General features: G+C 43.1%; 1 protein-coding gene across 3 annotated transcripts in view; it reads left to right on the top strand.

Moving 5' to 3' along the window:
• MYLK (myosin light chain kinase) overlaps positions 1–27,485 on the top strand; it is a 108,021-nt gene extending 80,536 nt beyond the window's left edge. The window contains exons 16-25 of one of the 3 annotated variants that reach the window (XM_010150941.1): positions 2,065–2,100; positions 2,199–2,292; positions 3,282–3,485; positions 8,747–8,964; positions 13,948–14,071; positions 21,833–21,985; positions 22,988–23,111; positions 24,274–24,403; positions 25,269–25,388; positions 27,213–27,485. In XM_010150941.1, the coding sequence (XP_010149243.1) occupies positions 2,065–2,100; positions 2,199–2,292; positions 3,282–3,485; positions 8,747–8,964; positions 13,948–14,071; positions 21,833–21,985; positions 22,988–23,111; positions 24,274–24,403; positions 25,269–25,388; positions 27,213–27,460 (1,451 nt within the window). In that variant the 3' untranslated portion in view covers positions 27,461–27,485. Of the gene's footprint in view, positions 1–2,064; positions 2,101–2,198; positions 2,293–3,281; positions 3,486–8,746; positions 8,965–13,947; positions 14,072–21,832; positions 21,986–22,987; positions 23,112–24,273; positions 24,419–25,268; positions 25,389–27,212 lie in introns of all 3 variants that reach the window. The other 2 variants (XM_010150942.1, XM_010150943.1) reach the window with 2 other exon arrangements.
• The last annotated feature ends 334 nt before the right edge of the window (positions 27,486–27,819 follow it).

Here is a 27,819-nt window from a genome sequence, read left to right as displayed (position 1 = left end):
ATCATTGTGAAACATGCAAAAAACAACGACAAAAAGTTGGTTTGGGTGAAAAGATGGATTTTGTTTGCAGGAGGTTGGGCTTTCTTGGTTCTTTCAGTGGCAGGGCTTCTTGATTCCGATTCTTGATACTGCGGCTAGCGTGGAGAAAGGGCACATCACAGAAAGCGTGCTCTTTCCAGTATGTGAGTGGAGCTGGTGCTTTAGTTAAAAGCAGTGGAAAATGCACATGTTCAGCACTTCTCAAAGTCAGGGCTTCGAGCTGCCATCTCTGTAAACACTCAGCTGAGTAATGGGATTTTCCGCTGCTGCCAGAAAGACTGATTACTGATTTTCACACTGAGGTGGCCAGTGCATATTAGCGATCTCAGTATAATCTTAGTGAAGAAAGGCATGGCTAATTTTTCACTGTGAGTTTAAAGAGAACAGCTACTAAAATAAGGTTTTAAGTCACAACAGATTAAAGCAGACATTGCCATGTTTGAGGAAAATTTGGTACCGTCGACTCACTTCTGAGAAAGATTTTAGCCCAGCTACTCAGCGCTTACCAAGATCAGTTATGTTCTGCTCATCTAATTTAGGCTTCCACTGGTGGACCAAAATGTTTCTAGTTCATGTCTTCAATACAGTGTCGCTGCAGAACCGGGAACTGACTTCTTTGTCTAATCAGTACTTGGCAGACATTAACTGCTGGCAGTGTGGTTGGGATCAGCTCCCTTACACAGCCCTTAAAAGGGGAGGAAAATGCAATGTGCCCTGTGCAAGTGTGGTTTCTAGCCGAGCAAGATCTGAGGACAGCTACCCCTGAGCAGGGAGGGCCCGCTTCCCTCCCGGCTCTTCTGGTAACTCGCTGCAAACCAGCAAGGCTGTGCTGGGACGTACAAGGGTGCAAATCCTGTGAAAGGAGAGAAGGGCTTTAGGAACAGATTGTATCCACTTGATTGGCTTTGCTGCCAGAACGCAGATGCAGCATTATGTGTTGGATGTGAAAAGGTGATGCCCATGCACCTGAGCTGTCTGCTCACCCTGCACCCTTTTTTCTGCTGTTTTCTTCTCAGCTGCTGCATATAACTCTATACTCTAAAGCACCTAACAGCATCCAGGCTACTGCATTAATGTTTCATCACAGAAATCTGTTGGCACAGTGGGAATAAATCACTTGCTTAGCCTTGCGCTCTTTGACGGTGTAGTGCAGCTTCAGCAGCTAAAGGAGACTTGTACAGGTCACTGTGCAACTGCCTTCACTATTTCTCAAATTACTGGTCATACCCACAGGCCGCAGGAGCAAGCCCAAGCAGTCTAAGTAATATACAACAACATGCCAGCTACAGCCCCTGTCCCCTCACACCTGCAGGCAACGTAGAGAACAACACACAAACACGGGCTGCTGACGGTTCATGCACATGAAAATTAAAATTCAGATCAAGACACTCAGGCCAGCTTTTACTCTCTTACGTCACGGGGCTTGCCCACATCTCTGCCCACCTTTGAGTACGCCTGCAGAACCAGGGCTCCGTTGGGACCTCAGTGATTTCAAAATTCAGCCATGCTTAGGAAAGTGCATGCTGTCCAAATTTTCTAGTCATCTTGAGCCAGAAAAAATTGTTTGCGTGCTTTGCAGGAAACCTTTCCATGTACAGACCTGCTTTACTTTTGGCTTTGCAATCCAAAAACTGCAGAAAAGCCAGAAAAATGGCTTTGTCATTCAACCAGAAGTGTTGTTACTGCTTTTAATGTTTTTCTGTTCTTTTTCAGTAAGGAATTCCTAAAGCTGTTTATTAGATGACTTTGAACTGATTCGGTGTGCTGATGTTTCTAGTAGGCAGGTATAACAGACAAGTACTGCGAAACACGTGACCTTGATTTATTAAGAAATGCTGACCGGATTGTGTAGTCCGCAGTCACATACCAGTGCTGAAGAGACTTTAATGATAACGCACAAACTCCCTGACTGCTTTTTGCTGCTTCGCCATAGGGTCTGCAGGTTGCCCATCTTATGGTGACTATCTTACTCCAGTACCGTATCCTATATAGTAAGTTATTCCTGTCTTTTTATTTTCCTCATAGAACTGAAAGAGGATGAAGTGGAGCTATCTGATGATGGTAAGAAATTCATATTTTAATCAGGACAAATGCGAATCTGTGTTTTTAATTCATGTTTTATGGAGGTTTTAATGATGCTCCTTAATGCTTATTTGCAGAAGGGAAAGAAACAGAGGTCGACTATCGGACAGTTACTATCAACACCGAACAAAAAGTTTCAGATGTCTATAATATTGAAGAAAGACTGGGATCGTAAGTACTATGTTGTGCTTTTGAAGACATGGAGTTTTCAGGGCTGCCAGTCAATCACAGAGATCATGTGCATTCATTCTGTGACGGTGTCTTGCACTTTCAGCATTCCAGCTGGGCTCCTCTGTTGCAGTAAAAATAGATTTTACCATAGGTTGGCCTTCACTCCATAGAGATCCTTTATTCCCATTAATTGATAATTTTAAATAGGCACTACATGTGTTCCTGGTAAGGAAAAGGGAGCCCACAAGTGAATAAAGCGAGAAGGGTTCATTCGTTGTGCGGTGTTCTAAAAGCTAGCTGAAAAAAAGGTACACATTGTGTACTTGTGTCTCCATTATATCCATTAGTGGTAATAAGATTATCCTGCCCACGGGCTAGAATCTCTGCTGACAGCGGCCAGAATCCCAAGAGCATTAGTGGTATTGCTCAGCAAAGGTCAGTGATTAGCCTGGCTGCTTCTCCGTGCCCAACCTCGTGGTTATGAGAATTGCATGCCGCGGTAATCTTTCAGCAGTTTGTGCTGCTGGTGGTGCTGAAGGCCAGGGGATCCTCTACACTGCCATTAGTAAGTCCCAATAAGCGTGTCGTAGAGGTGGAATTGTACAGGTACAGCAGTGTGAAATAACAGCACTGAAGCCGCTGGCATTCAGATTCTGGTTTCACCTATCTCCTATGTCCTACACCCGAGACGTCTCCTATCTGCTGCCCCTTCAGAGGTCTCTGACCTGTAGAAAACTCTGCAGAAAATCTTGAGTCGCATGAATTAAAGCCTGGTAGGAGTCAAGTTTTTAAACTCTCTTATATAAAACCTGCTAATTGGAAAACTCTAAATGTGGTGTTCATTCCGAATTTCTGGCCATGTCAGTTCAGAACAGAGCTTGATGTGGAGACATTTTTATTTCAGAATGGAGTGCTTGCGCTGGAGTATTTAGTAAAACGTGGCCTATGCATTGCAAAAACATTTAATGGAAATAGTTATGTATTTTCAGGGGGAAATTTGGACAAGTCTTTAGGCTTGTTGAAAAGAAGACTGGAAAAGTTTGGGCAGGAAAATTTTTCAAAGCATATTCTGCTAAGGAAAAAGAAAACATAAGGGATGAAATCAGCATCATGAACTGTCTACATCATCCAAAACTTGTCCAATGTGTAGATGCCTTTGAAGAAAAAGCCAACATCGTTATGGTCTTGGAAATGTAAGTATAAAGCAGATCACGCTGGCAGAGCTAATAATGTTTAAAATAATGGTGCGTGCAAAAGTAGCATGTTACCTAGACAGGGGACTGTCAAAAGGTTCAGCATCTGCAGGGCCTGGATGATTTTTACATCTTGCAAGTTTTTCCAGTTATTTATCCAACTTGTTTAAACTGTGTGAGTGAATCTGTGTTGTAGCTCTTAAAAATCAGTGAAGATGTCTTACACTCTTTAATGTCTAGTTTGTTTGCTTTTTAATAATGTACACGTGGTGTTCTTCTGCAGCTCATTCTCTTATTGCCAACTAGGGAAGGGAAGAGGAAAAAAATCAGCTGCCATTTGGGCTTGCTTTTACAACCAAAAACATGTTCAAGGAGGAGAAAAAATAATATTTTCTTTAGGCAGTTCTAAACACGTATTGAAGAAGCTTGTGTTAAATCTCACTTGAGCACGGAGCAGTTGTCTCTGGCAGAGAGTTGAATGTTGATGCACAACAGATAGTAGGAGAGAAGGATAAGCTTGAGAATGCAAAAATCTAAGCTACACTCTTAACAAAATCATTGCATTTGTATGGAAAAGGCAGCTAGGCAAATCTGTAGTACCCAAGAGGTATTGGGAACACTTCAGTTTTCATCAAGCGCTATATCCAACTTTTATATTTTTAAGAGACCTTAGAGGATTTTTAAGGACCTTAAAGAACCTCTGTTCTTCCCAGAGAGGGTGGGGAGGCACTGGCACAGGTTTCCCAGAGAAGCTGTGGATGCCCCATCCCTGGAAGTGTTCAAGGCCAGGCTGGATGAGGCTTGGAGCAACCTGATCTAGTGGAAGGTGTCCCTGCCCATGGCAGGGGGGTTGGAACTGGATGATCTTTAAGGTCCCGTCCAACCCAAACCATGCTGTGATGCTATGATTAGTCTGATGTGGTTTTGTCCTGCAAGAACATCGATACTCCGATGGCAAAATGTTTATTTCTAATAAAGGAGTGCTGTCTGAAAAGTCTCCCCAGGTGAACCCAGCGAATGTTCTAAATCTACATCAGTAGATGCAGAAAGATTGGTTACACTGACTGTTTTCCCAAGACAACTAATTAAACATGAAAGGATCTGCCCCTAATGCCAATGCACCGATTGTCCATGGTGGCCCAGGTGTAGCAGCCATAGAAAGGGATTTCTCCTTCACCCGAAGTCATCACACTCTTCATCCAAACTCTACACTGAAGTGAAGTTGAAGGCTGCCTGTGTTGCTGTCCTGTTTGGGCTGAGTAAGACAGCAACACTTATTTTTACTCCCAGAGCCACTTATGCCACACCACTGTGGCAAACAGCAGAAAAGCACCACAAAAGCAGTGCGGCAAGGCATCTCACAGGGCTGTGACTCGGGTATCTTAAACATTGTAGATATTTACTCCCAGAAAAAAGAAGGTTCAGAGCATGTTTGTGCACCAGAATTCATTATAGGAAAAGAATCTGCACAGCGTGGGATGGAAAGTACTGGTCAGGCTTCAGAAGCCATAGTGACCAAGGTGACCAATGCTTACAGTCCCCGTAACGCACCTGCTCGGTGCGGATCCTGTACAGGAGCAGCTGGAAAGAGAATGAAATCCTCATCTGTGCTGATGTTGTTCCCAAAAGTTACACCCGTCACTGTTCTGCTGCCACATCTACTTCACGCGCTGCCTGCTGCGAGAAGAAGCAGCTTTTTTTGCTGGCTGGCAGTGCTGAACGAGACTTAAATTGTTAAACAGACCCTGTCTATGCTGCTTGCTTGGCACCGGCGGGGATTATGTGCGAACTACTGCTGCACTCATATTTCGGAGACTGGGTACTTCTGTGCAAGAAGGTGCTTCTATTTTTAGATCCAGCAGTTGAGCAAGCTGATGCTGCGAAGGGAGCCCTACTTAGCCTGGAATGGGGACCTGGCAGACCTAATGGAAAACGAGGAAATGTATAAAGAGTTCTGAACAGCCTATGGCTTTACATTCCATCAGTGTCATCCCCCCCTCTGCCAACAAAGGGGATTTACTTTTTAAAACTATAGAGAAGTGCAATCAAACGTAAAGCAGTTTGTTAGCCAGTCTCACTGGGATGTGACCTTCGTTTTGGGTGGCCACCTCTTCTGGGTTTTGACCCCCGCCACTGCCATGTCCATGGGGGAGGAGGGGCTCCTACAGCAGCACGCGGGCAGGCAGCAGCCGTCCATCCCTGCTCTGGAGCCGCGCCGGGCAGCCAGATGCTTGTGTGGCACCCTCTTCTCAGGGGACCTGGTAGCCTCTACTGCCACGTCCCCCCGCTGACACACTCCCGGCACAGCAGCTGCCACTGCGGCATCATTTCTGGTTTCGCTATTAAGCTAAGATTTCTCCACATCCAAGTAGCTGTGGCAAATACCTTCAAAAATTCTCAGTATCCAAGACGCTCTCTTCATTCCCATCAGAGTCTAAATGTGTGGATTTCAAATAAACAGAGCTCTCCTGCCATCAGTCTCCTTGTAAACGAGATTTTGGCAGTGACTGAAATTTAGCAGCTCCCCCTCCGCTCACGCTGAAGCTATTGAAAAGGAGCACTTCTGGATTTTTCTTCCTGATATTCATCCTAAATTTTTCATCTTCATTTTATTACCATATCTTTCTTATAACTTATTGAACTTCACCCTCTCTCCTTTCAATATTTGTCCTGCTGCTGGTTTATATGGTTTGATTCCATATTTGTAATAAATTCAGGATGTTTTGTCATTCATTTAAAATCAAACACTGCAGTAATTCCAATCATTTGATGTGCTCTTCCCTGAAAACCCCTCCCCTCCTATCCTCTGCCATTTGCTGGAAGCTGGGGCAAATCTCAGGCATTTCCTTTTCAAAGAGAGTGATGTCCCTGTTCCACAATAAGCGTCTCGGTGGAAAAAAGAATGCCTGAAAAACAGTAGCATGTTGTGAATGGCATTCAGCACTGGGAGCTAAGTGCCTTAGCGTTTTTACATACTTCAGACAGTTTATTTTGACATAGAGCAGAAGAAGATTATTGTCTTGCAAATTGAGATTATTAAAGCAAAATTTCAGTGGTAAACTCCATCCATTTGGTGTGCTTTACACAAGTCACTCAGGTTTTCTCTTTTGTTCAAAGTTAGATTTATTAAAACGCAGTTGAGTATTTGCCTGGGAACTCCGAGGTAGATTCTTCTCACTGTCCCTCCTTGACCAAAGCCTTATAATAAGGTGGTTTTAAAATGTGTTGTCTGTGACTCTACAGACAGGAATATTTTCCTCTGTGACTTCATCTAGAGAAGACCGAAAAGGGGAGAATCCAGAAAAGAATGAGATGTAGGTTCTGAACTAGTTGTGACTGTGTGCAGAAAGCCGACTTCTGTGGATACCTAGAACCTAATGTGCTTTGGTTCAGTTCAGCTTCCTAACCTGGCGGGAACTAAACTGGATTTGGCTCTGGATATAGATGCAGAAATACGCTTTCTGGAGATGCAGTCACAGTTTAACCTAATGACGGTACCAGTGCCTACAGGTCCCAGGCTAAAACCAGCACGCAGATGCATTAGCAGTAGTTCATTTCCAAATAACATGCTAAAAAATGGGGCTTGAGACCGTGGTACGATTTCTGAAAATCTTTTGCTTTTGGGATCTGAAAATTATGGCACTTTTATAGTCAAAGTAAGTCATCATTCTCAGTGTTAAATAGTCAAAAACCAACTGGTCCTTTTTAGCACCAGGATGGTTAGCATTTGGAATTGCAGACTGCTCCAGATACAAACATTTTGCATGCAGATGTTTTCATAAACACCCCCATACTGGTGAATGTCTTACTAAAGGAACAAAATACCACATTCCCGACTTACCAGAGCTGTTTATTCCACAGCTCCAGCCCTATTATTGGCTTTTTGTTACAAACGTGTTAGAATCCAACGTGACCTCTCAGTTTGTCAGTGTGTGCTGTTCTTACTATTTTCATGTTAATAGGAAACTGCAGTAGCATTTCTAATTATACACTTTCTGAAATCTTATAGCCAAAGCAACAAATGTTTCCAGAACCCCAGATGGTTCAATTTCAGTTTAGTACACGAGGGCTATAATCATATATCTGACAACCTGCAAACGCAGCCAGGCCAGTTTTTAGTCGTGTGTTTTCTTTCTGTAACTGACATGTGCAATGACATTTGGCAATAAGCATGAATGCTGCAAAATATTAAGGCATATGAAGACCATGAAGCATTTCATTTAGAACAGATTTTTAAAAGCAAGGCTGCTCTTCACTGTTTGATCCTTTCTGTATTGGTCTCGCCACGTACAAAAAAAGTATTTCCCATCTTTGGGCGTAAGCAGATAAGCAGTTGAGTGATTACTCAGAATTTAAAATAAATCAATAAACCCAACAAACCAAACCACAACTTAAATTTTGCTTTATTAAATCTAGGTTTAAAATGTCCCACTTTGGTTCCACAAACAGTTCAATTCGGGACATTCTACTTTGGAACGACCAATTATTTCACATCTTAAATAAGCATAAAAATGGAATTGGCCTACAAGGAGTGTGATGGTGGCTCAGCTAAAAATACCAGCACTGAAAGAGTTGTGGGTTATGTCCTTGTCCTGTCACAGCTAAGGAGGAAATCCCCTCTGAGCTCACTTGGGTCAGTAATTTACCCTTTGAGCTTTGCATTCCAATTAGCCACATCATTTGAATTTCTTCTTCAGTCTTTCTTTGTCACTCTCTTTTCTTCACAGATTTTCACTAATCTACTAGAAGTTTTGTCCTCTCCTCCTGGGACTCATCCTGTGTATTTTAGTTTTCTTTATTTCTAAATTACGCTGTCTGCACTTGTGTAGTGATGGAGCATAGGAGGGAAGGAAGCAGTGGAAAACACAAGCTCAGGGTCTGGAGCGGTGTTATAAACACAAGTCAGCAGGGTGACAATCGCATGGCGTATGCTGTACTGCCAGGTGCAGGTGGCTGAATCCTAAAGGCAGGATGTAAATCCAGCCAGATCCCTACCACCTGGGATAACAGTGTGAGTGTTCCACAGTCCTAACCTGGGAGAGACATTCAGAATGGAAAATCTATTGATTTATACCACCTACAAGAGCGTTTCTTCCTATGTGATCCTTGGAAGGACGTTGGAAGTGCCATGCAAAACACAGACTGCACCCTGACGTGACTACTGCAAGCTTGAACTATCTGTATGTGTGCAAAGGAAGTAGTTTGATTACTCCCAAAATGAAAAAGCTACAGAAGTCCTCTTTTCATTCTGTCTTTCATAGGGTTTCTGGAGGAGAACTGTTTGAACGAATCATTGATGAAGACTTTGAACTGACAGAGAGAGAGTGCATTAAATACATGAAGCAGATTTCAGAAGGAGTGCAGTACATCCACAAGCAGGGTATTGTCCACTTGGATTTGAAGCCAGAAAATATTATGTGTGTCAACAAGACCGGCACAAGTATCAAACTCATTGACTTTGGACTTGCCCGAAGATTAGGTAATGACTTTTCTGCCTATTTCAGTATGACATGGGGAAAAGGGCAGTAATTCATCCTTACTGATAGATTCTTTCATGTATCGAGTATATAGACATGTTTCTTATAAAGAGTTCTGGTTTTAGGAAAAAATAGAAAAGTGGAAAATAAGACAGTCAAGAGGGAGAGTAGGGCACCTCATCTTCAAGAGGAGTTTGCAGTGAAATGTGTACAATCTACCTGTCTGTGTCTGTGGACTGAGTATCCCTGCACACCTCAGGGTGAAATACACAGCAGTTAGTAGTGTTAACAAACTGCAGGAAACCATAAACCACTAACTCTCTTATTGTAATAAATAGAACAAAACCTTGATGAACACTGCAAATCCTCGAAACTTTTGTAACAGCAGGAGTAAAGGTGATGTTGTAAAAGACTTTCAAATACGGATAATTACATTCACCATTACTTCCCCGTTAGTTTTATCATTTCTTATCCTAAACAGCAGCCTGTTTTTGGACATGTTAAACACAGGAGGAATTTTATAGAGACCTCTGTTTTGGTCATGTTCAAAATTATTAATGTGATAGCACTACTTAAAAATAAAGCAGTGGGATTGGGGGAAAATAAGTTCCACTGGACAAGCTCCTCCTCTCCCTAAGCTGTTTTCAGCTGCTTCCTATCATTTATGTTGGACGAAGCTTTCCAGCATGCTCTGTGATTTGAAAGCCAAAGGACTTGGAGGATTCTTGTCTTCATATTGCTCAGTACTAATTCAGCTCTAAAAAGCAGCCCTCCACTTGTGTTTGTTACTGATAAATGATACCAACATCACACAATGATCTTTTTTTACCTCGTACTTTCACCAGAGAAAAAAAAAATCATTCCAGGAATTAAAAGAAGCTGAAATACGTTATGAGCCTGTTGACCGGGAGAGCTGAGATTTGTGGCTCTCCTGCCACTAGATTGATTGAGACAATTCGTATGAATTGCTCTTCTCTGTATAAAGAGGCTCACCGCGAGATTCTTACTTGTAATCTTTCATCTTCCCTCCTTAAACAAAATGATGTTTAATGCTTACTAAAAAGCAGAACAGTGATTTTTATAGGAGTACAGTTTGGAACTGCAGCGTTCTGTGTTTTGTTATCTGACTAAATGCTGCTCATCCTACTCCTTTTGACACTGAAGTACAGACTACCTCATGCCCCAGAATATCATTTTACTAAACCAAACCAAAAATGGTATGTTGACAGAATGCGGGAAAAGAAACCTGCTTGTCAGATTTTCAGATGATGTTTGACTCCGAAAGGGTATTCCGTGAATCTTGGTCACATAGATGCTGTGAACTCAGAGATAAGGTATTTATTTCATTCATTAAGCAAAGAGATCACTGCCATTTATGTTCCTTCGCCAGTATGGAGCCAATAGCTTTCTAGGAGCATGAACTGGATTTTGTTCTTGCTGAGGAAAAAGTTGAACTGTTAAGTAAGTTCCAGTGCTGAGGATTTTGTTACCACAGGTGTGTGAAACGCTACATTCCATCTATACATTTGCTGCTGAAGTGGATGGATTTCATCACCAAGACAGATACTGTAACCACAGAATGGCCTTTTTATAGAAATTTCTTCAACTACCTTTTTAACTTCCAACCACCGTTGAGCCCGCGTTTAGCAAAAGGCACGGTGCTCCGCCTGTGTTCCCTCAAGGCCTGCGATTCTGAAATTGGCTGTCAAATCCACTTTGGCGTTGATAGATGTGGGGTTGGAGCCCTCCTGCCACAGACCTGACCCCGACTGAGCAGCAACTGCTCAGCCACGGGATTGCTGAAGGGAACAGTGGCTGATTTTGCACTTCAACTTCTGAGATTTACTCTCAACTTTTTGCAACTGGTGCGAACTAATGCCACTAAATATTCAGTGTTTTGATCACTTTTAAAGAAATTAGGCTCAGCTCCTTCTGCAGTCATCTTCTGCAGCTAATTAGTTCTCTTGCACTGTCAGGAAATACCGAAGCCGCAATGGGCTATTTTCCTGACCTTTTTTGGTGTGCTGAGGAACACATGTAGAAAATTGTTTAAGATAAACTTCTTGAGGAGAAAAGAGAATGTTTTTTGAGTACTGTAAAGATTTTTTTTTTAATCAGTTGATTATACACACTGTCGGCAACAGTTTCCAACTAGCTTGTCAGCTTTCTATCTGACCTGAGTGATATCCAAACACAGATCCTACTTGTGTACTAAGTTTGTAAACCTCTGGGTAAAGATTTGACATATTATTGCATAGAAAAGGTCTTATTCTTTTATTTTCTTTTTTCTTTTACACGCAGCAGATGCTGTATCGGCTGTTTCACACTGTGTGCTCGCACTCAAGCGCCATGTTTCCAAAACCACATTTCTCTGACCCATGGGCAGCACATTTCAGACACCAGCCTTTCGCATACACAGTGGCTCGTGGTAGTTTACACAGCGCACAGCGAAGCCTCCAAACTTGGATGTGAAAATCTGAGCCTGAGATTGGGACGATCACGATGAAGCTTTTAGGAAAACATGGGTTCTTTGTGACAAATTTCAGTAATTTTTCGTAAGGACAGTTGGGTAAAAGTGTAGGTGTTGACCTTAGCGAGAAGGCAAATGGGAAGACGGGATCCTAGGCTTCCTGATTGTGCTTGGAAAAGGGAGGGGAATATCTCACCCCTCACTGCCCATGTGGAGAAGACATTGCCCCTGTTTCAGGCTGTCAGTTTAGACTGGATATTAGGAAAAGGATTCCCTTTACTTTCTGGGGTAAGAAAAACTCTGGTAATGTGAGTGCAGGGATGTTGCGGAATAGCTTTTGAATGTGCTTTTCAGAGGCCAGTCAGACATCTGGCAGGAAGGGCTGGATGTTGGTGAACCTGCATGGGAGGATCTAGGTGATTTCCTGGGGCTGCTCCCCGGTGTTCTGTTTCTGTCTGTGGAAATGGGCTCTGTCTGCACGGAGAGGTCTCTGAAAGCCAGGCTAAGGTGTGAAAATGAGGTTTCTGCAATTTATTTATTACCACCATACCACAGCAGACCAAAAAGGGTTTCACCACATTTAAAATGGACAACTAGCATGACAGTGAATGAGTTACTGTGCAAGTGCTCGAGTTACCTCAATCACGATGCTCAATCATTAGGCAAGTTATTAGCCCCATATGCCCTTCAATTTTCATTAGGTAAGTTGGGGATTTGCATACCGCAGTAGAGTACTAACTTAGGTCTAAGAACGCGTTTGTGAAATGGCCGAACAGCCTTCACCGGAGTGACTGCAGGTGTGGGGTCAGTGTTGGGATCAGCATTTACGTTGCGAAACTCAGTAGAGCAAGTTCTGGTAAATAAAAATACTCTGCAAAGATTCAGTGTTGTGGACAAGTAGGTTCTATTGAAGTCTTCTCAAAACTTTGATCTGCTGTTCTTTGAGGGGTTTTAAGCTTTTCTCTTGATTATAGAGCTGCAAATCTCTGTGGTAGCCTTAACAGAAGCAGGACTGGAATGTGTTACATCTGGTTTTCTTCCCATTCAGACCTGTTTTGTTTAGATATTAATCTCCTTGGGAGAGGGATGGTTCCTCACTATGTCAGTCTGCAGTGCCTAATCTGGATGCTACTCTTGCACGGAAGATAGATGTATTGCAATAAATCTCACTTAAAGCACATACTGATTGCTCAGGCACACGTGCAGACTGCACAAGTTTCTCAGTCTAAATCCAAGCCTGTTTCAAGTCAGAAACAATTTGTTTTCTGACATTTTTATACTTTTATAATACAAATTTTTATTGGGATTGGTTTTTTCCCCCACTTCCTAATTGTTTTCTTAGTTTGTTTCCTTCCTGACCTTATTCTTTTTTTCCTTCTTCCCACCCTATTGAGAATGAGCGTTGATGAAAATGAGCCCACTGAGATTTAACTAATAATTTCTATCTAAATGACTTGCACTGTGTTTCACACTGACTAGAAGTTAGCTATGTCACCCATAGTCGCACACTGGCAGCACAAACTGGCAATACTAGGTTCTGTACAGGTTGTTATTCTACCTTCAGCACTGTATTTTCCAGCAGAGCAAAACTGGTGGGTCAGCACAAGAAGGATGAAGAGCGAGTTGGTGTGTCCCGTGACCTCGTCCTTTCCGCTCACGTTGCTAGCTGCAGGCTCCTTGCAGATCACGCTAAAAACATGCACGTTGTGTTCAAGCAGAGCCAAACGTCGGGCACCTGTGCGACAGGCCAGCTGAATGCAAGTTTGGAGCGGCAGCAGATGGCTAAGCGTTCCTGGTTCCCCTTCACCACTCTGGAGCACCACGGGTGTGCTTGTAGGCAAGCTTGGTTTTGAGAGCAGGCTCACGCCCAGTTTCACTGACTAGGTAGCAACCCGACAGCGGTGCCGGTCATCGGCTCTTTTTTGTCTCACCCTGACCTGTGCCACTTCAAATTTCCAAGACGTGCAACCCCGTATTGATTTTCTTTCTTGTTTAAACTGTAAAAAATGTGTTGGAATAAAATAGCTATTTCTTCTTATTATCGTGTTATTACTACCATTTCTCTTTAAAATGCAGATCCCTGAGATTTGTAATTCTTAGATAATTTCGGAAAACTTCAGCTTCTTTCTGACACTGGTATCCTGAAATCCTCTTGTGCAACTGCTAAAGTGATGGTGGCTCAAACACTTCTGTACTTCAGGAAATCCAAATCTGAATTAAACACTAGAAATTCTCCTTTTTCTTCGACTTGGTCTTGTGGAAACTCCCTGCAAACTCCTTCCTGCTTCTTACTATGTGCCTTGTACAGTGCTTTGTGCTTGAGGATGTTTAATAAGTAATTCTTCCTTGCCATATGTGTAGAAAGTAGCAGTCCAGGCGTCGTTTATTTTTTCTGATAAGAATCTTTAACAAAATCCAAATATGAGGCCAAAACTGGCTTTCCTGTTACTGGGGAGTAATTGCTTGTAAAACACTGCATGTGGCAGTTGATGGTTTTCTCTTTAATTCTTTACAGAAAATGCAGGTTCTCTGAAAGTTCTCTTTGGGACACCTGAGTTTGTGGCTCCAGAAGTTATAAACTATGAACCTATTGGATATGAAACAGATATGTGGAGTATAGGAGTTATCTGCTACATTTTGTGAGTACTTTTGCTATTCTTAGCACAAATCCTGAACGTACAGAATTTCCATCAGCTCCTGAATGCTTCTCCAATTTTCAGGCCTTTTGTATTCTAACGAGCAGCTCCAGCATGTTTAAAAGAAGTTCTCTGTTCTCTGAAGGGTGTGATTGGTAAGCTGCAGCACTAGCAGTTCTGGAAATCCAGCCATTTAGTGTCGTACATCGTACATCATAAACCAGCAACACCGGTTTTTAAAAGGCAATGAGACAGTCTTTTATTATTAACTTTAAACTATTTTTCCTTCCCAGATGTTAAAGAGAAATGTTTGAGCACATGCTAATAACTGATGATTTCCATTTTTTTATTCCCAAGAGAGAAAATTTTTGTGAAACACTGGGATCCTCTTATTCAGACTGTACCCCTCGTGGGACAGAGCAAAGTACCCCAGCATTACCGTATCTGTCCACAGTGCAGTTTAATTTATTACTAAGCACAGACCGCTAGATAAGTACGTTCTATAAGCAGCGTGGGTCAAGCTCATGGAAATATTTTAGAGGATGGTTGGCTGCAGCTCTTGGTTACATGTTCCAGTATTTGTTCTATTTATGTGATTTGATAACACGTGATTATAAACATCAATGGGTTTAGAGAAATGTATATGGAAATAGGATCTCCGTGCCTAGAACCACAAGACGCCTTCTTCCAGCTGTGGCTTTACACCCCTGATGTCAGGTAAACAAGTGAAAAGAGAAGCTCAGTTTGGAGCCTGGTTCTTTCTGCCCCACTCCAGTTTCCATAGGAAGTGAACAGCAGATCAGCTTTGCACCTATTCTTTTAAAACGCTTCTCTCTGTATCTGACTTTCTTTTTTAAGAGCCCCCTTCCCTGGCTACCCTCTTCCTTGCCACCTGGCAATGTACAGTTGTTTGCCTCCTCTTTACTCAGTCTTTCTGGGACTGCTTGCCTTGGCCTGTGCTTGTTCTCATACCCTTCTTGTTTCCAAACTAAGCAACAGCATTTTCTTTCTTGACGTGTGCAAAAGCTACTACATCAACTCTCCTACTCCCGGCAAACACTCTGAATATTTCTGTTATCTTCTGTTTCTTCTGTGAAGCATGCTACGCTCTTCGAGGTCACTTTGCTCTGCCAGTTTATTTACAGGACCTTTATTTTCCATTCACTTCCAGCCTTTCTTTCTAGATCTTGAAAGCTTCTTTGGCTCATTCTGTAGTTCATATAATGCAGACCACACACACAGTGCTCAGATGATAAATTAATTTATTTCTCCAGCTTTTGAGGCCTCCTGAATGACACAGGACTGGAGGGAGCGGTGAGATCCCAGGCTGCCTGCCCAGCAGCCACAAACCCAACAGTCACACCAAGGCTGCATTGCCCTCTGCAGGCCTCTTGCACCCGAAGGAACAAAGCGTTACGCACAGCGCTACAGCCACGTTTTGGGGTTTAATGCCTGTGGCTGTCATTTGTTACCAGAGTACACGATGAGTGTTTGTGTGTTTACAGTACAAGCAGCGGCACGTCAGACAAACGAGGCAAACATGGGTGATAGCAGCGCTCCCAGGGCACGCAACCAGGGTTGCTGCTCCAATATGGCATGTGCTGGGTGACACCGCCGTCCCCTGAGTACACAAGGCAAAGGGAGCAGGTGAAACAGGTGGAGAAAAGGTGAAACGTCTTGCCAAGGACCAGTGTGCCAGCTTGCTCCCAGTTGCTTCTTCCCAGTTGCTCTGTGCCACCAGAAGGAAGATATTTGTATGCTGTAACATTCAGCTGATGGGATTGGGGTGGGTGACCCCACACGCCTAGTGAAATATATTACGAAATGACTTGTTTCCTAAGGTGTCTTTAATCTCATTTAACTCCTCATGAGGGGAAAATTGCACTACCCAAATGCAATGAAAATCTTCTTTTTGCTACGTAGCTATTGCCACAATAATGATTAACGATAATAATCAGCTTTTGTCTTTCTTGCGATGAGAATACAGCAGTAGAAGTTAGGGAAGACCTGTGAGTCATCATTTGGACCTTCCCTCTCCACCCCAGCGTGACAGGCTCCCAATCTGTCTTCACTTCCTGAAAGCCCAGCTATTTTTGCAGACTCACCACTACGAGCTGTTATCCAAAATGGACCATCACATCATCGTTACAGAATGCAAATAAAAGTCACTGAGAACTGCATCTCTCTATAGCTGTAACTCTGCTTTCCTGTTTCGATTACACGCTCAGAACTGCCAAATCTCATGCACAAAGTGTAAGACAAGCTCATTGGCATCCGCCTCACATACCATCACTGTCTCCGTAACTTAGGGCCTTGCATCCCCTCTCTCCTGCCGTGGTGAGTGGGGCCATGAAGGAAGAGGTGAGCACTGCAGTAGCACACTTTGTAAGGACAGGTCTGCTCCAGGCAGCTGACAGCCCAAAGCTGCCCAGTCCGTCCTACATCCTGAGCGAGGCAGCAAGGAGCAGGCTCCAGCACGACTTGGCATAACACTTCTTTTGAGGTAGGATTCAGGAGTGCTGAGAGACCTGGAACTTGCCTGGAAAGAGACTGCGTTTCCTTTATGTCCTGCACAATAACAAATACACAGGCGTAGCAAAGAGCAGCTAGAGACATCTCTGTGGGTGAACAGTCTTCCCTGCGGGAGAATGAATGGTTGGGATGTAATCTCAAGTAGGAAATGGGGCGACAGCGCTCCTCCAAAACCCTGCAGCAAAGCTTCCCTTCCAGCCTTCTGCTATGCAGGCCTGAAGACTGCTACTAAAGACACACACTCTGCTGGGATGCTGCATCTCTCTTCTCATGGCGTGGCTTAGTTCCATCCTACAGCTCATAGCTTCCCTTTCCATATTCCTAAGCTACACATTAAATCCTTTTAATCATTCTGGATAACTTATTCAGTCCTGTCTCTTCATCAGACTTTGTTCTTCCTTAAACTTCCCTGTTTGTATTCTCCACCTCATGTGTTTTATCTTACGCTTTTATCTTGCTGTCTGTCCTGTTCTGCATCACAGGACTGTCCCACATACTTAACTTGATCTATTGCCTTTGAAGTAATGGGCCACGAATATTATAGCTTGTGTATCTCATCTCCATTTATGTCTAGTTCAGTGTTTCTTTTTGCATTTACAATAATCTTTATCTAATGAAGGTTAAACCTCCTGAATTCTTTCCAGCTCTTTCTGTCCCATTTATTCTTCTGAGCATTGCTGAAGTTGTTTTTCTCCACTTCTAGTTCTTTTCTGATGACCCATTTGGATAGTCACTGTTTCCAACAATTAGTAATCTGAAACAATTTCTAAATTCTATTTTTATTTCAAACCGAATTTTGCTGTAAGATTTCAGCACCCCATGTTGAAAGTAGGTAGCCCCTTTCCTTCTGTCACCATGGAATCTGTTTCTGTGAGGAACTGGCAGTGGCTGATTCAACCCTCTGCTTGCTTTCCATCAGTTCTTCCTGCTTTATCAGTGCCAGGCAGTGAGTATCTTTTCAGAGTGGTTGATCTCTGTCAATTAACAGTTTAATATATGATACAGCATATCTTAGGCTGTTTTTGATAGCATATTTGATCTTGCTGTATACTCTTTTCCTTCAGCATCTTCCTAATCACATGCACCCTGATTCTTCAAACAGTCCCTTTCCTTTTCATCTGTTGTGTCATTCATCACTGCTGTTATTCCTCCCTGTTTGGCAATTTGGGTTGGTTGAAAGATCTTTCGGCATCGTTCTTTCAGATGTGCTGACTCGGGACTTTGACAAGGCAAGACACTCACACTGCTGGCTTGCACTTGGCTCCACATCATATTAAAAATTTAAGCCTCGTTAATATAAAGATGAGAGAGCACCCCTTGTTCTTTCAGTAAAGCAAGTTAGGAGGGCTTTAATGTCAGGACTGTATTGCTCCAAAGAAAATGAATGATTTGTCCAGCGGCACTGGCAAATTGTGATTCCTCATTAATCCACCGAGCACGTATAACACGGGTGAGAGCAGAGTAGCAGCCCTGCTGCAGCACGGCGCTGTCTTCCTTTCCGTGGGTTCCGCAGTCTGTTTCTTCCTTGAGGTGACCGGTGTGGGGATCAGGCAGCCCAGCTAAGGAAGAGGGGGGTTTATCCCGTGGATGCGTGTCCTCCTCAGAGCAGACTGAGACGATTTGCTTTATTTCACGTGTAAAAGGACTAAATGGCGACGTGATCTCCAGGGTGCGGGCATTATCGTGTGCTTGTCCGACACGACCTGCAGGGATTCAGCAGATGCAGATAGTACACTGCTGGAACCTGCTGCCTTTGTCCCTGCTAATGCACTGCAAAGACTGCAAGGAGGAGCTGGGTGCCCTCGGCCCAAATCAGCTGCTGCTGCAGGCGCTGCTTGCGGAGGGGTGCTCAGAGCCCTGCGTCGAGATACGCAGCGCTCTACTTTCCTGCGTTAGTGCCAGCCGCGAGGGAAAGGTTTCCCAGTGAAACGCTATGGTGTTTGTTACACAGGCAGTGAGACTGGTGATCAGGGCGGAATCCTTTGGTGGATCTTAACATTTCTTGATCTGCACTTAGAGCTTTGTTGGAGCAGACCAATAAATGTTAAGGAACTTCTGAAGGATAAAATATCTTTCTTCTTTATTTAGAAGTGGAAACTGTGAAAGATTTTCTAAACAAATGGTTCTTAACATGCCAGGAAGATGCCTGGTTAAGTAGCTGGAAAAATGTTTTCAGTAAACAGCTTGCTGCTCGTCTAATAGTAACTTTGCAGTGCAAGCTCAATATTAATTTTCTGGAGCGGTGTCTCATCTTTATCACTTAGTTTCTGCGTTCCAAAACGAAATTGTTTCCATAATCTGTCAAAAGAGTTGCTGGGCCATTATTACTTTAAATGGCTATTAAGAAATGTACAACCAAGACTTAGGTCAGTGAAATCTGTGCTAAAGATAAGAATTTTGGGTTATAATCCGTATAGTTGCTGGATTTCGTTCTAAGGATCTAGTTCTCCTTACAAGTATTTCCTTGACAAGGCAACTGATTCACAGTGTAAAAAAACGGTGGTAGAGAGAAAAAACCATTTTAGCCTTATAAATTTGTGACAGCACATTCAGAAATAGGAAAATAGGTTCCTTGGCACGTTTGAATGGGTACTGTTACACTGCTGTTTGGAAATGACGTGAGTGGAGGCTTAACCGATACCCGTGTGGTAATTTACCAAACGCATGGGATGGGTCCAACCTACCACAGTATTTGAGATTTTATCTGATAATTCTGTTACGCAATTCTTACAAGGAAAAAAGCAAGCCAACCAAAACAACCAAAGGGGTGTGGGGGTGTGTGTGTGTGTATGTGTGTTCCCTCTCTAATCACCTTGTGTTTATCCTCATTCCTCAAAAGCTGTGGGTGACACGCAGTATCCCTTTGCTGGGAAAACTTGATGTCATTATAAGCACTGCCTCTCATGGCAGCGTGGAGCGGGGGTGTTTCCACATGAAGCAGTGTCTCTGTGTCCGTAGCAGTCTTTTTAGCATGGAAACGATCTCTCCATACTGCAGCTTTAATCTCTAAAGGCCAAAACATTATCTAAGGTAGCACAAGAGCTGCACAATACTATCTGTGGTAATACTGTGCAGAGCTCACCTTTGCCATCCCTGGATCAAGCATTGAAGGAAAACGGGATCGTTATTCCTCTGGCTGCCCATGTGTGCCCTCTGGAAGCTTAAGTGGGTGAAAAAAAGACGCACGTCTCCTGTACTGACAGTGAACTAAAGAAATACTTCACAGACCCTCTGTTTCTATAAAATGTGTGCCTTTTCAGCAGCTGCCGGATCGGCTGAGGTTATGGTACTTACTACCTAGGCAAAGCAGAGACAACGTAGCAATCAGTACCTGGAACCCAAAACTTAGAGCTGCAGTCTGGATGAGATTTTCTCACTTTCTAAAACATTATAGAGAATGATGACATAAATAGGAAAATGCTTAATTACTGGAGTGGAGATCGGCTTAAGGCCCTGCAGGAGTGCTTTGCGGATTCCAGGACAGAGATCTTGCTCCAACGACCTGGATGTGTGTGAGAGCAGAACAGTCTCTTGCTGCGCCGCAGCTACGCCAACTCTCCGGTGTATCAGGCGTAACCTTGTCTCTTCCACAGCGTGTCAAAGGCAGAGAACAGTCACGGTAAAATTGTTTCATGTGAGCATTTTTTGGTACGTTAATCTTTCAGCTTTCTGTAACTCAGGCCTGTTATATGTTCATAAATGGATTTATGCCACCTTATACGTTTATAAAGTCACTCTTCTCCGTTGCATCTGAATGCACCTATAGAATGGGAAGTAAGACAGCAAATACCTTCTGTTCTGATTTACCTCTTTCTGCCTGAGAAGAAACAAACCTTTTATCTTCATCTCATGTATTATTACTAGGAAGTTTCTGAAGTATGCATGTAAGAGTCTAGGCTCTGCTGTACTGCACACGACTTCCAGAAATGGTAAAAGATTTAGTGTCTGCTTTGTCTGAGGCTTCAAAGAGTGCATGCTCCTGCTTTGCTTATAGACATAAAATCCTTAGGGGCAAATTCCAAGTCAGTTTTTGACTGTAATTACTAACAAAAGAACAGCAAAATAACGTTGGAGGAGGAGATTAAACTAATAGTATTAATCTAGTAGCTCACTTTATTTGATCCCCATCTCTTTGTCTATTAGTCTGTGATATTCAGTAGCATCAGGATATTCATACAGTATTATATCCATATAGTATTTTCAGAACCTTAATAAGTTCCACCTATTTTTCATATTAAAAAAAAAAAAGCACTGCTGTTGAAATGGAACTGGTTAACATGATTGTACTGAGAAAGCAGATAAAGTCTGTAAAATTTCATGAACAATAGGTTATTATGTAAATTGCATTCCAGGAAGAAGACTTGGAAAACTGAATAACTTGTAGTTGTAAGGAATAAACATTTCACCTGAAAGTTTTTACTGAAAGGGTGATACAGACAGTAATCAAAAGTAGGTGGGTGCACAAAGGTACAATGAGCTCACCTGGAGAAAGATACTCTGCCAAAATGGCACCATGATGTTCTGCAGTTGCCTCTCACTGGCAATTTACCAGTTATATTGAGTAAAAAGCCTTGGAAGCTCAACTTTGGTTATAAAAGAGTATTATTTGCATTTCATGCATCATCATGACTGATTGAGAACACGACCAAATTACTTTTGGGTGCATCTGCATAACTCTACAGCCTGCAGTGGTGTAGCCCTGTTGTATCTAGCTATATAATTTTGGGGGGGGGTGGGGGGGTTGTTTACAGAACAGCCCAGTGGATTTCATGATGCATCTTTCTTCTTGGGCTCTCTTTGCAGGAGTAAATGGAATAAAATGTACACAACCACTTGGTCTGGCAGTAAAGGCAACAAAGTCACTGTGGAAGCACCGGGGGGGGAAGTGCTATTCAACTGAATTTGGTGTGAAAATTGCAGTGTTATTTATGCAGAACTAGACAAGGCATTTAACAAACTAGTATGTTCCACTTTCACCTAGTTCTGGGCCTCTCCTCAAAAAATGTCTTGGGAAGAGAAAGAAACAGCAAAAATTTTCCTTCCAGTTTTGCAGTCAAAGTTCTTGTTTCCTTCCCATAAGAGACTCTAGTTATCTTTAGTGCTTTTTTTTAAGGGAGCTCTTACTGATAAAGGTTTGCCGAGCAGAGGAGATGTCACACACCATTTTAATTTGCTCCCCTGACAATTTGCAAATTGACACTGTTTGTTCTGTGTCTGTCTGTTCTGTCCCAGGGTCAGCGGACTTTCTCCTTTCATGGGAGACAACGACAACGAAACCTTAGCCAATGTTACCTCAGCAACGTGGGACTTCGATGATGAGGCTTTTGATGAGATCTCGGACGATGCCAAGGACTTTATCAGCAATCTGCTGAAGAAAGACATGAAGTAAAGCCCTTGGATGTGATACACTGTCTGTGTTTGCGTTTAGCTGAACTTGTCATTTTCCTTTCCCCACTGTGGATCTCCACGTTGACGCAGGCACCTCTGGCGATACTTTATATGGAGCTGTGTGTCCCCATCTGTCTCTGTGTGCCGCTCTGGTTTATTTTACGGTGCAGGGTCTGAATGGAGCTCGCTCTTCTCATCGCCTGCTCATTCTGCTTTTCCCTCCCCTTGGGCAAGACGCAGCCTGAGGTTTTGTGTGGCTACTCTCCTCTTCGCTGTAGTGTGACGCAGATTCCTGCATGGCATGTTCTCTCTTGATCTGAATGGGATGTAATTTTGCTGGATTTATTTCCACATGTCGCTGTTAATTTTGCATTCCTATAAATCTAATATTTCAGCAAGGAAAAAAAAGACAAAAGAGAGTTGGAAGCCCTTTTGACAGCAGACCCTGAACAAACCAACTTCTTCCAATGAGTTTGCAATCAGATGGGTGGAGAACAGAGGGTTATTTGTCTGGGTGCCGTGAGCAAAGTGAAGAATGAGTGGGGCTTGATCAGAGATTTAGACATTTCTGTTTTGTTCAGTGTTCGGTGCTGCAGGGAAGGAGGGTATTAAGTAGTGGGAAAGGGGAAAACTCTGTAAGTGAAGGCAAAGAGATCTGGGAGGGGGTTCTGCCAGCATAAGGTAGCTGAATCATTGTCATTGTGGCTCTGCTGTATGTGTTCTGTACCTAAAACATATGGCTTTTCGTGCTTTGTTTTATACTGTTTTATTAACACTTAAAAATGCACAGTTTTCTCTCCAAAAAATCCTCTACAGAAATTGTGAAAGTGAGTTTAAGAAGTAAGTACAGCTGGGAAAGCAGTGTCATGTGATCTGTGTTGCTAAATTTAGGAAAGAGAAAAATCAGCTCCCAGAAAAATGAGCGCGAAATAATGTTAAGGCAGGTAGGTTCAACCATCGTTCATGGCAACACTGACTAGTCTTTTTGTACAAAAACAGGAGTCGCTTAAACTGTACTCAATGTCTTCAGCATCCCTGGCTGCAAAAAGACACCAAAACCATGGAAGCCAAAAAACTTTCCAAAGACAGGATGAAGAAATATATGGCCAGAAGAAAATGGCAGGTAATGAAGAGGACACAGGATTGGGCTGGTTATCCTAATCCGTCTCTATTTCTAATATTCGTGATTCTGAGAAACACGTCGTGCCGGGTGGTTTCTACTGCCGGCGAAAACGCCAGTGCGGCCAGAGCATGAATGCAGCAAAGCAGGTTTGGTTTCTACGGGCGAGCAGTGGGAGGGTGCACACTGCACAGACGTAACACACGATGATTCCCCTTCAGGCTACTGAAAGCTGCCCGCGTTCAAGTATCCTTTGTCCTAGTCTTTGGGGAACCTGCTCCACGCCACTGAGGGCTGGGGGATTATGTTGTCCTCAGCAAACATGAACGGCTAGGGAAAAGCTTATCCACTGGGCCTCTCTACAGATACCTCATTTTGTGGCAGTTTCAGTCTCCTAAGCCATATTCTGCCCTGTTGGAGCACCAAGCTTCTCATGGATTCGGTCAGATTGGTTCAATCATTTTCTTTCTCGTATTTGGTCTCCGTATCTTCTCTTTGCTGCAACTGTTGTAGCAGGTCCATCTGTGCCGCTCTGATAGCCAGGGGAGCTGATGTATAAAATCCTGGATCCAGCCTTTTCAGTAGCCTACAAAACATTCATTTATGTAAATCTACCTTATATTTCCTCTTACGTTCTACTGTACGTGTTTCTTAGGGACCCATGCGAGCTGTATAAAAATACAAGTGTCCGTGCTACCGGCAACATCGTTTAAGTACATTTTACTAGCCTGTGGTTGATTGTCGAGCCTGTCAGAGGTTTGCTCCTATCGTGCAGAGGGTACTTTCCCATTCATTCCTAATGAAACCCAGCCCAGCCCATATGGCCACGCAGAGCTGTCCGGCAGCAGAGTTAAGTTCCAGTTAAACAGGACATGGCTTTTTGCTGGCCCTCCTCTCGCACAGTGCCTTTTATCCACAGCGAAGAGAGACATTCATTTAGGTATGAGTTCATCAGGGGAAGTTTATATCTGCAACTAAATTTGGTAATTCAGACCAGCCTGCTCTGTCTCTCCTAAAACAACAGAGCTATATATAAGCAGTTTGTCCAACAATTCCAGCGAGGTTTGCGGAGATCCCAGATAATTTGTACGAAGCACGATTGTTACAGAAAATCACATGCCTTCTGGATTGGATTGATCAGAAGCTTTTTTATGTTATGTCTTAGAAAACAGGCCATGCTGTCCGAGCAATAGGAAGACTGTCATCCATGGCAATGATTTCTGGTATGAGTGGGAGGAAGGCCTCTGGGAGCTCGCCTACCAGCCCTATAAATGCAGACAAAGTAGAGAACGAAGGTAAGGAATTTTCCTGCACCATATTTTTACCTCTCTCTGAATCCTACTAAAACTTTTAGCAAAATGCTAGAGACCAGTCATAAAGTTGGTTAATTCCTGCTCTCTCTCTCTCTCTCTCTCTCTCTGTTTTTATCTTCTTTTTTTAAGAAATATGTGGAAAAAAAATCATTGTTCTCATATTGTTCTGCACTCAAAATGCCCCAGTATAAGTGCGGGCGGTAAACTCTTCTCTTATTAAAGCCAAAGAATTAAGGCAGATTTGTCAGCTGCACTTTCTATCAGTTTGGGAATGCATGTTTATACAAAGATTAGAGTGATGTGTTGCCTTTCGCAAGCGAGCAAGCAGTGAAGTATTAACACTTGCTGTAACCAAGACATGTACTCTGCCTCAACTCTGCTCCTCAGACAGGGGCATTTAAGGAAAAAAAAGGATTTGTCTACATGATTCCCCATTTGAAATGTGGATTTGCAGTGTTTAACAATCAGAGGTGCGGATGTTCGACACTTCTGAAGGTCAGGCAATTGGACATATCCAGGTAGACTGCGGGCCTGCTGCAAGTGGAACTGGTCTACCCCTCTGACACGCAAAAGTCCACATTTGGTTAGAAACAAATTCAAGGGAAAAATAAATACGATGCGCAGCATGAGGGCCTGCATGTTCAGTTCATTCTATTTATGGTCTGACTCTTCATCCAGCTGCAGAAGACTGGCACAAAACGAAGTAGCTAATGTCCGCACTGTCCCATCAGCCTTACAGAATTATGTGAAAGAAGAGATGCGTTACCATTTGGTAATTAAAAATTAAAATGCATCTTTTGAGAACATGCCCTGTAAAATAATTAACTGTCTCTTCGCTCTCCCCCAGATGCTTTCCTTGAAGAAGTGGCTGAAGAAAAGCCCCATGTAAAGCCCTATTTTACTAAAACAATCCTTGACATAGAGGTTGTGGAAGGAAGTGCTGCTAGATTTGACTGCAAAATTGAAGGTACTTTGAATTAGCACATCTGTTTCTTTCTTGCCTTCCTTGCCAGCTTTCTGCGTCGTGCTGTTGGTTTGTGGGTTTTTACTGTATTAGTGCTGAGCTGGTGCCCTTCTGCTTTACCAATATCTGCATGTCACAGCATGAATGTGTTGCGATAACAGAAATGATTTGGAGCTGCAAGGGCTTGTTCTGTGCCTGCCATAGCACAGAAGCCTCCGAGAGTCAATGTGTGAATCACTCGTTCAGAATGGCAAGTAGGAAGATGCTTTTTGAGGACAGAAACAGTAAAAACAAGATGCAATGTAGTACCATAAATTGTGAGAGCATGCTCTTGGAGGCTGCTAACCAGAAACTGAGGATAGGTAGGAAATGTTCTGAAATGACAGACGAGTTTCTGGTGACCTCAAGATAACATCAAGCCATACATACACTGCATTAAAGGCAAAGAAGTCCCCCACAGGGTATTTGCATGAGAAGTAACGATAATATCATTGCGCTGGATATGACAGTCACATCAGGAAAATATGGTATTGCTGCTTGTTCTTTTTTTTTTTTTTAATTTATGAGTTCAAGAAATAAAAACTCAGACTGGAATATGCAGATATAAATAATAAGTTTATGAGAAGGCATTTAAAGGGCTTGGTCAACCTGACAGTCTGAAGGCCAAGACCGCTCGCATTCCTACTGCAGTGAAGTTCAAGCTTCTGTATCACGCTGGCGATGAAAGCTAGAAATTACAAGAGCAGTTTAAATGGAAAGGGTAGGGCCACTACCACACTGCATGTGTTAAAAGTTGCACAATTTCTAATCTTAAAGCGAGGTTGAGAAACTGCCTCACTGACCTTCTGCTTGTTTGTTTCTGTGCTCCTACTCTCTTTCACTGCCTGTGTTTCCTACCTCACAGCGGAGATGTGAGGATGGATTATTGTTGCTGATGGATGCTCAGCGTGAGGGGTATGTGCACAAGTTCTGCATGGAATAAAATAGATGGATGTACCATGGCTGATGTTCCAAACTTTCCAGTGTAACACTGTATGTCCACTGTGTGTCAGGGACTCCTGCGCTTTCTTTCTGCTCGGTGGGAAGTCATCCTCCTGTCACAGTCCAGAACTTGGCTGAGACAACAAGCCTTCAGTTTGTTAGAGCAGCAGAGTGCTGTATAAGGGATTGTTCTCCAGCGTGCACCGTACAGCCCAGCTCCGGGTGCGTGTGTACAGCACAGCCGCTGGCTTCACACACGGCTCCAAAGCTCCTGTGGAGATGCACCATCGTAGACTCCCTCGCCTGCCCTAACAAACAGCAATAGGAAGTGGGAGCACCAGGTCACTGTACAGGAGAGGTTGGTGTGTAAGGAGCGGGTTAGGAGGAGGAAGATTCAGAATAGCCACAACAAAGCAACTGAGAAGGCCATTAATTGTAGCTGTAGCCCAGATCACTTTACCCTTGAAATGAAATTCTAAAGCTCCATGTTGGGAACCGCAGCTTCCACAAAAGCATACGATAAGCCTCAAATACATCCCTGGCTGGCCGATGCCCGAGACGCACGAAAAGCTGTCCGCAGTCACTGCTGACGTAGTGGCAAGCGGAATCTAGGGAGTGCCTCAGTGCTCACTTTCTACTTTTGCTGTTCGTTGTAAGTCGTTTCAGGTAAATGGGAAGTAAAAAAGCCTCAGATCATCTACATTTATTTTAAATAGAATTCAGTGAACTATTTGTATATCAACATAGTGGCATGTCCATGCAAAGATGTGGAATTAAAGCTTAAAGTAATTACAAATTAGTGAATACTCGTTTACTGCAATTGCTGTCCTCTCCTCACTGTTGCAGGCTACCCTGACCCTGAGGTAATGTGGTACAAAGACGATCAGCCTGTCAAGGAGTCCCGTCACTTCCAGATAGATTATGATGAGGATGGGAACTGTTCTTTGACTATTTCTGAAGTATGTGGGGACGATGATGCCAAATACACCTGCAAAGCTGTTAACAGCCTTGGGGAAGCCACGTGCACCGCAGAACTCCTTGTGGAAACAATGGGAAAAGAAGGAGAAGAGGAAGATGAAGAGGAGGAAGAATGAAACAAGGCTCAAAGGAAAAAAAATTGAAAAAAAAATATTTAAAGACTCTCCTTTTAACGCTCAGAAAACCAAGTTATCAAAAGCACCTTGTGTGATACGTAGGTCTTTGGGGGGTTGTTTTTTCAGCATGATCAGTTGACACCTGTTTGCTTTACGTGTGGGCATTAATTCAAATCAGCAGGCAATTTTAAGTTGCTAGCATGATTGGATTTACTTTAAGCAAGTCATCAACTAACTTGCCCAGGCTATTTTGAAAATCAAACGTATGGAAAACAAGTCTACAGTCATATTCTGAACGTCTTAAAGAAAAGCAGTCTCCCTACTGAGCTCATTGCTCTAGACCATCGCTTTCCTCAGCC

This window comes from Eurypyga helias, unplaced genomic scaffold (genome assembly GCF_000690775.1).
Source record: "Eurypyga helias isolate BGI_N326 unplaced genomic scaffold, ASM69077v1 scaffold864, whole genome shotgun sequence".
Classification (NCBI taxonomy): domain Eukaryota; kingdom Metazoa; phylum Chordata; class Aves; order Eurypygiformes; family Eurypygidae; genus Eurypyga; species Eurypyga helias.
The sequence above is the reverse complement of the archived record's forward strand: the minus strand, read 5'-3'. Positions and strand labels throughout refer to the sequence as shown.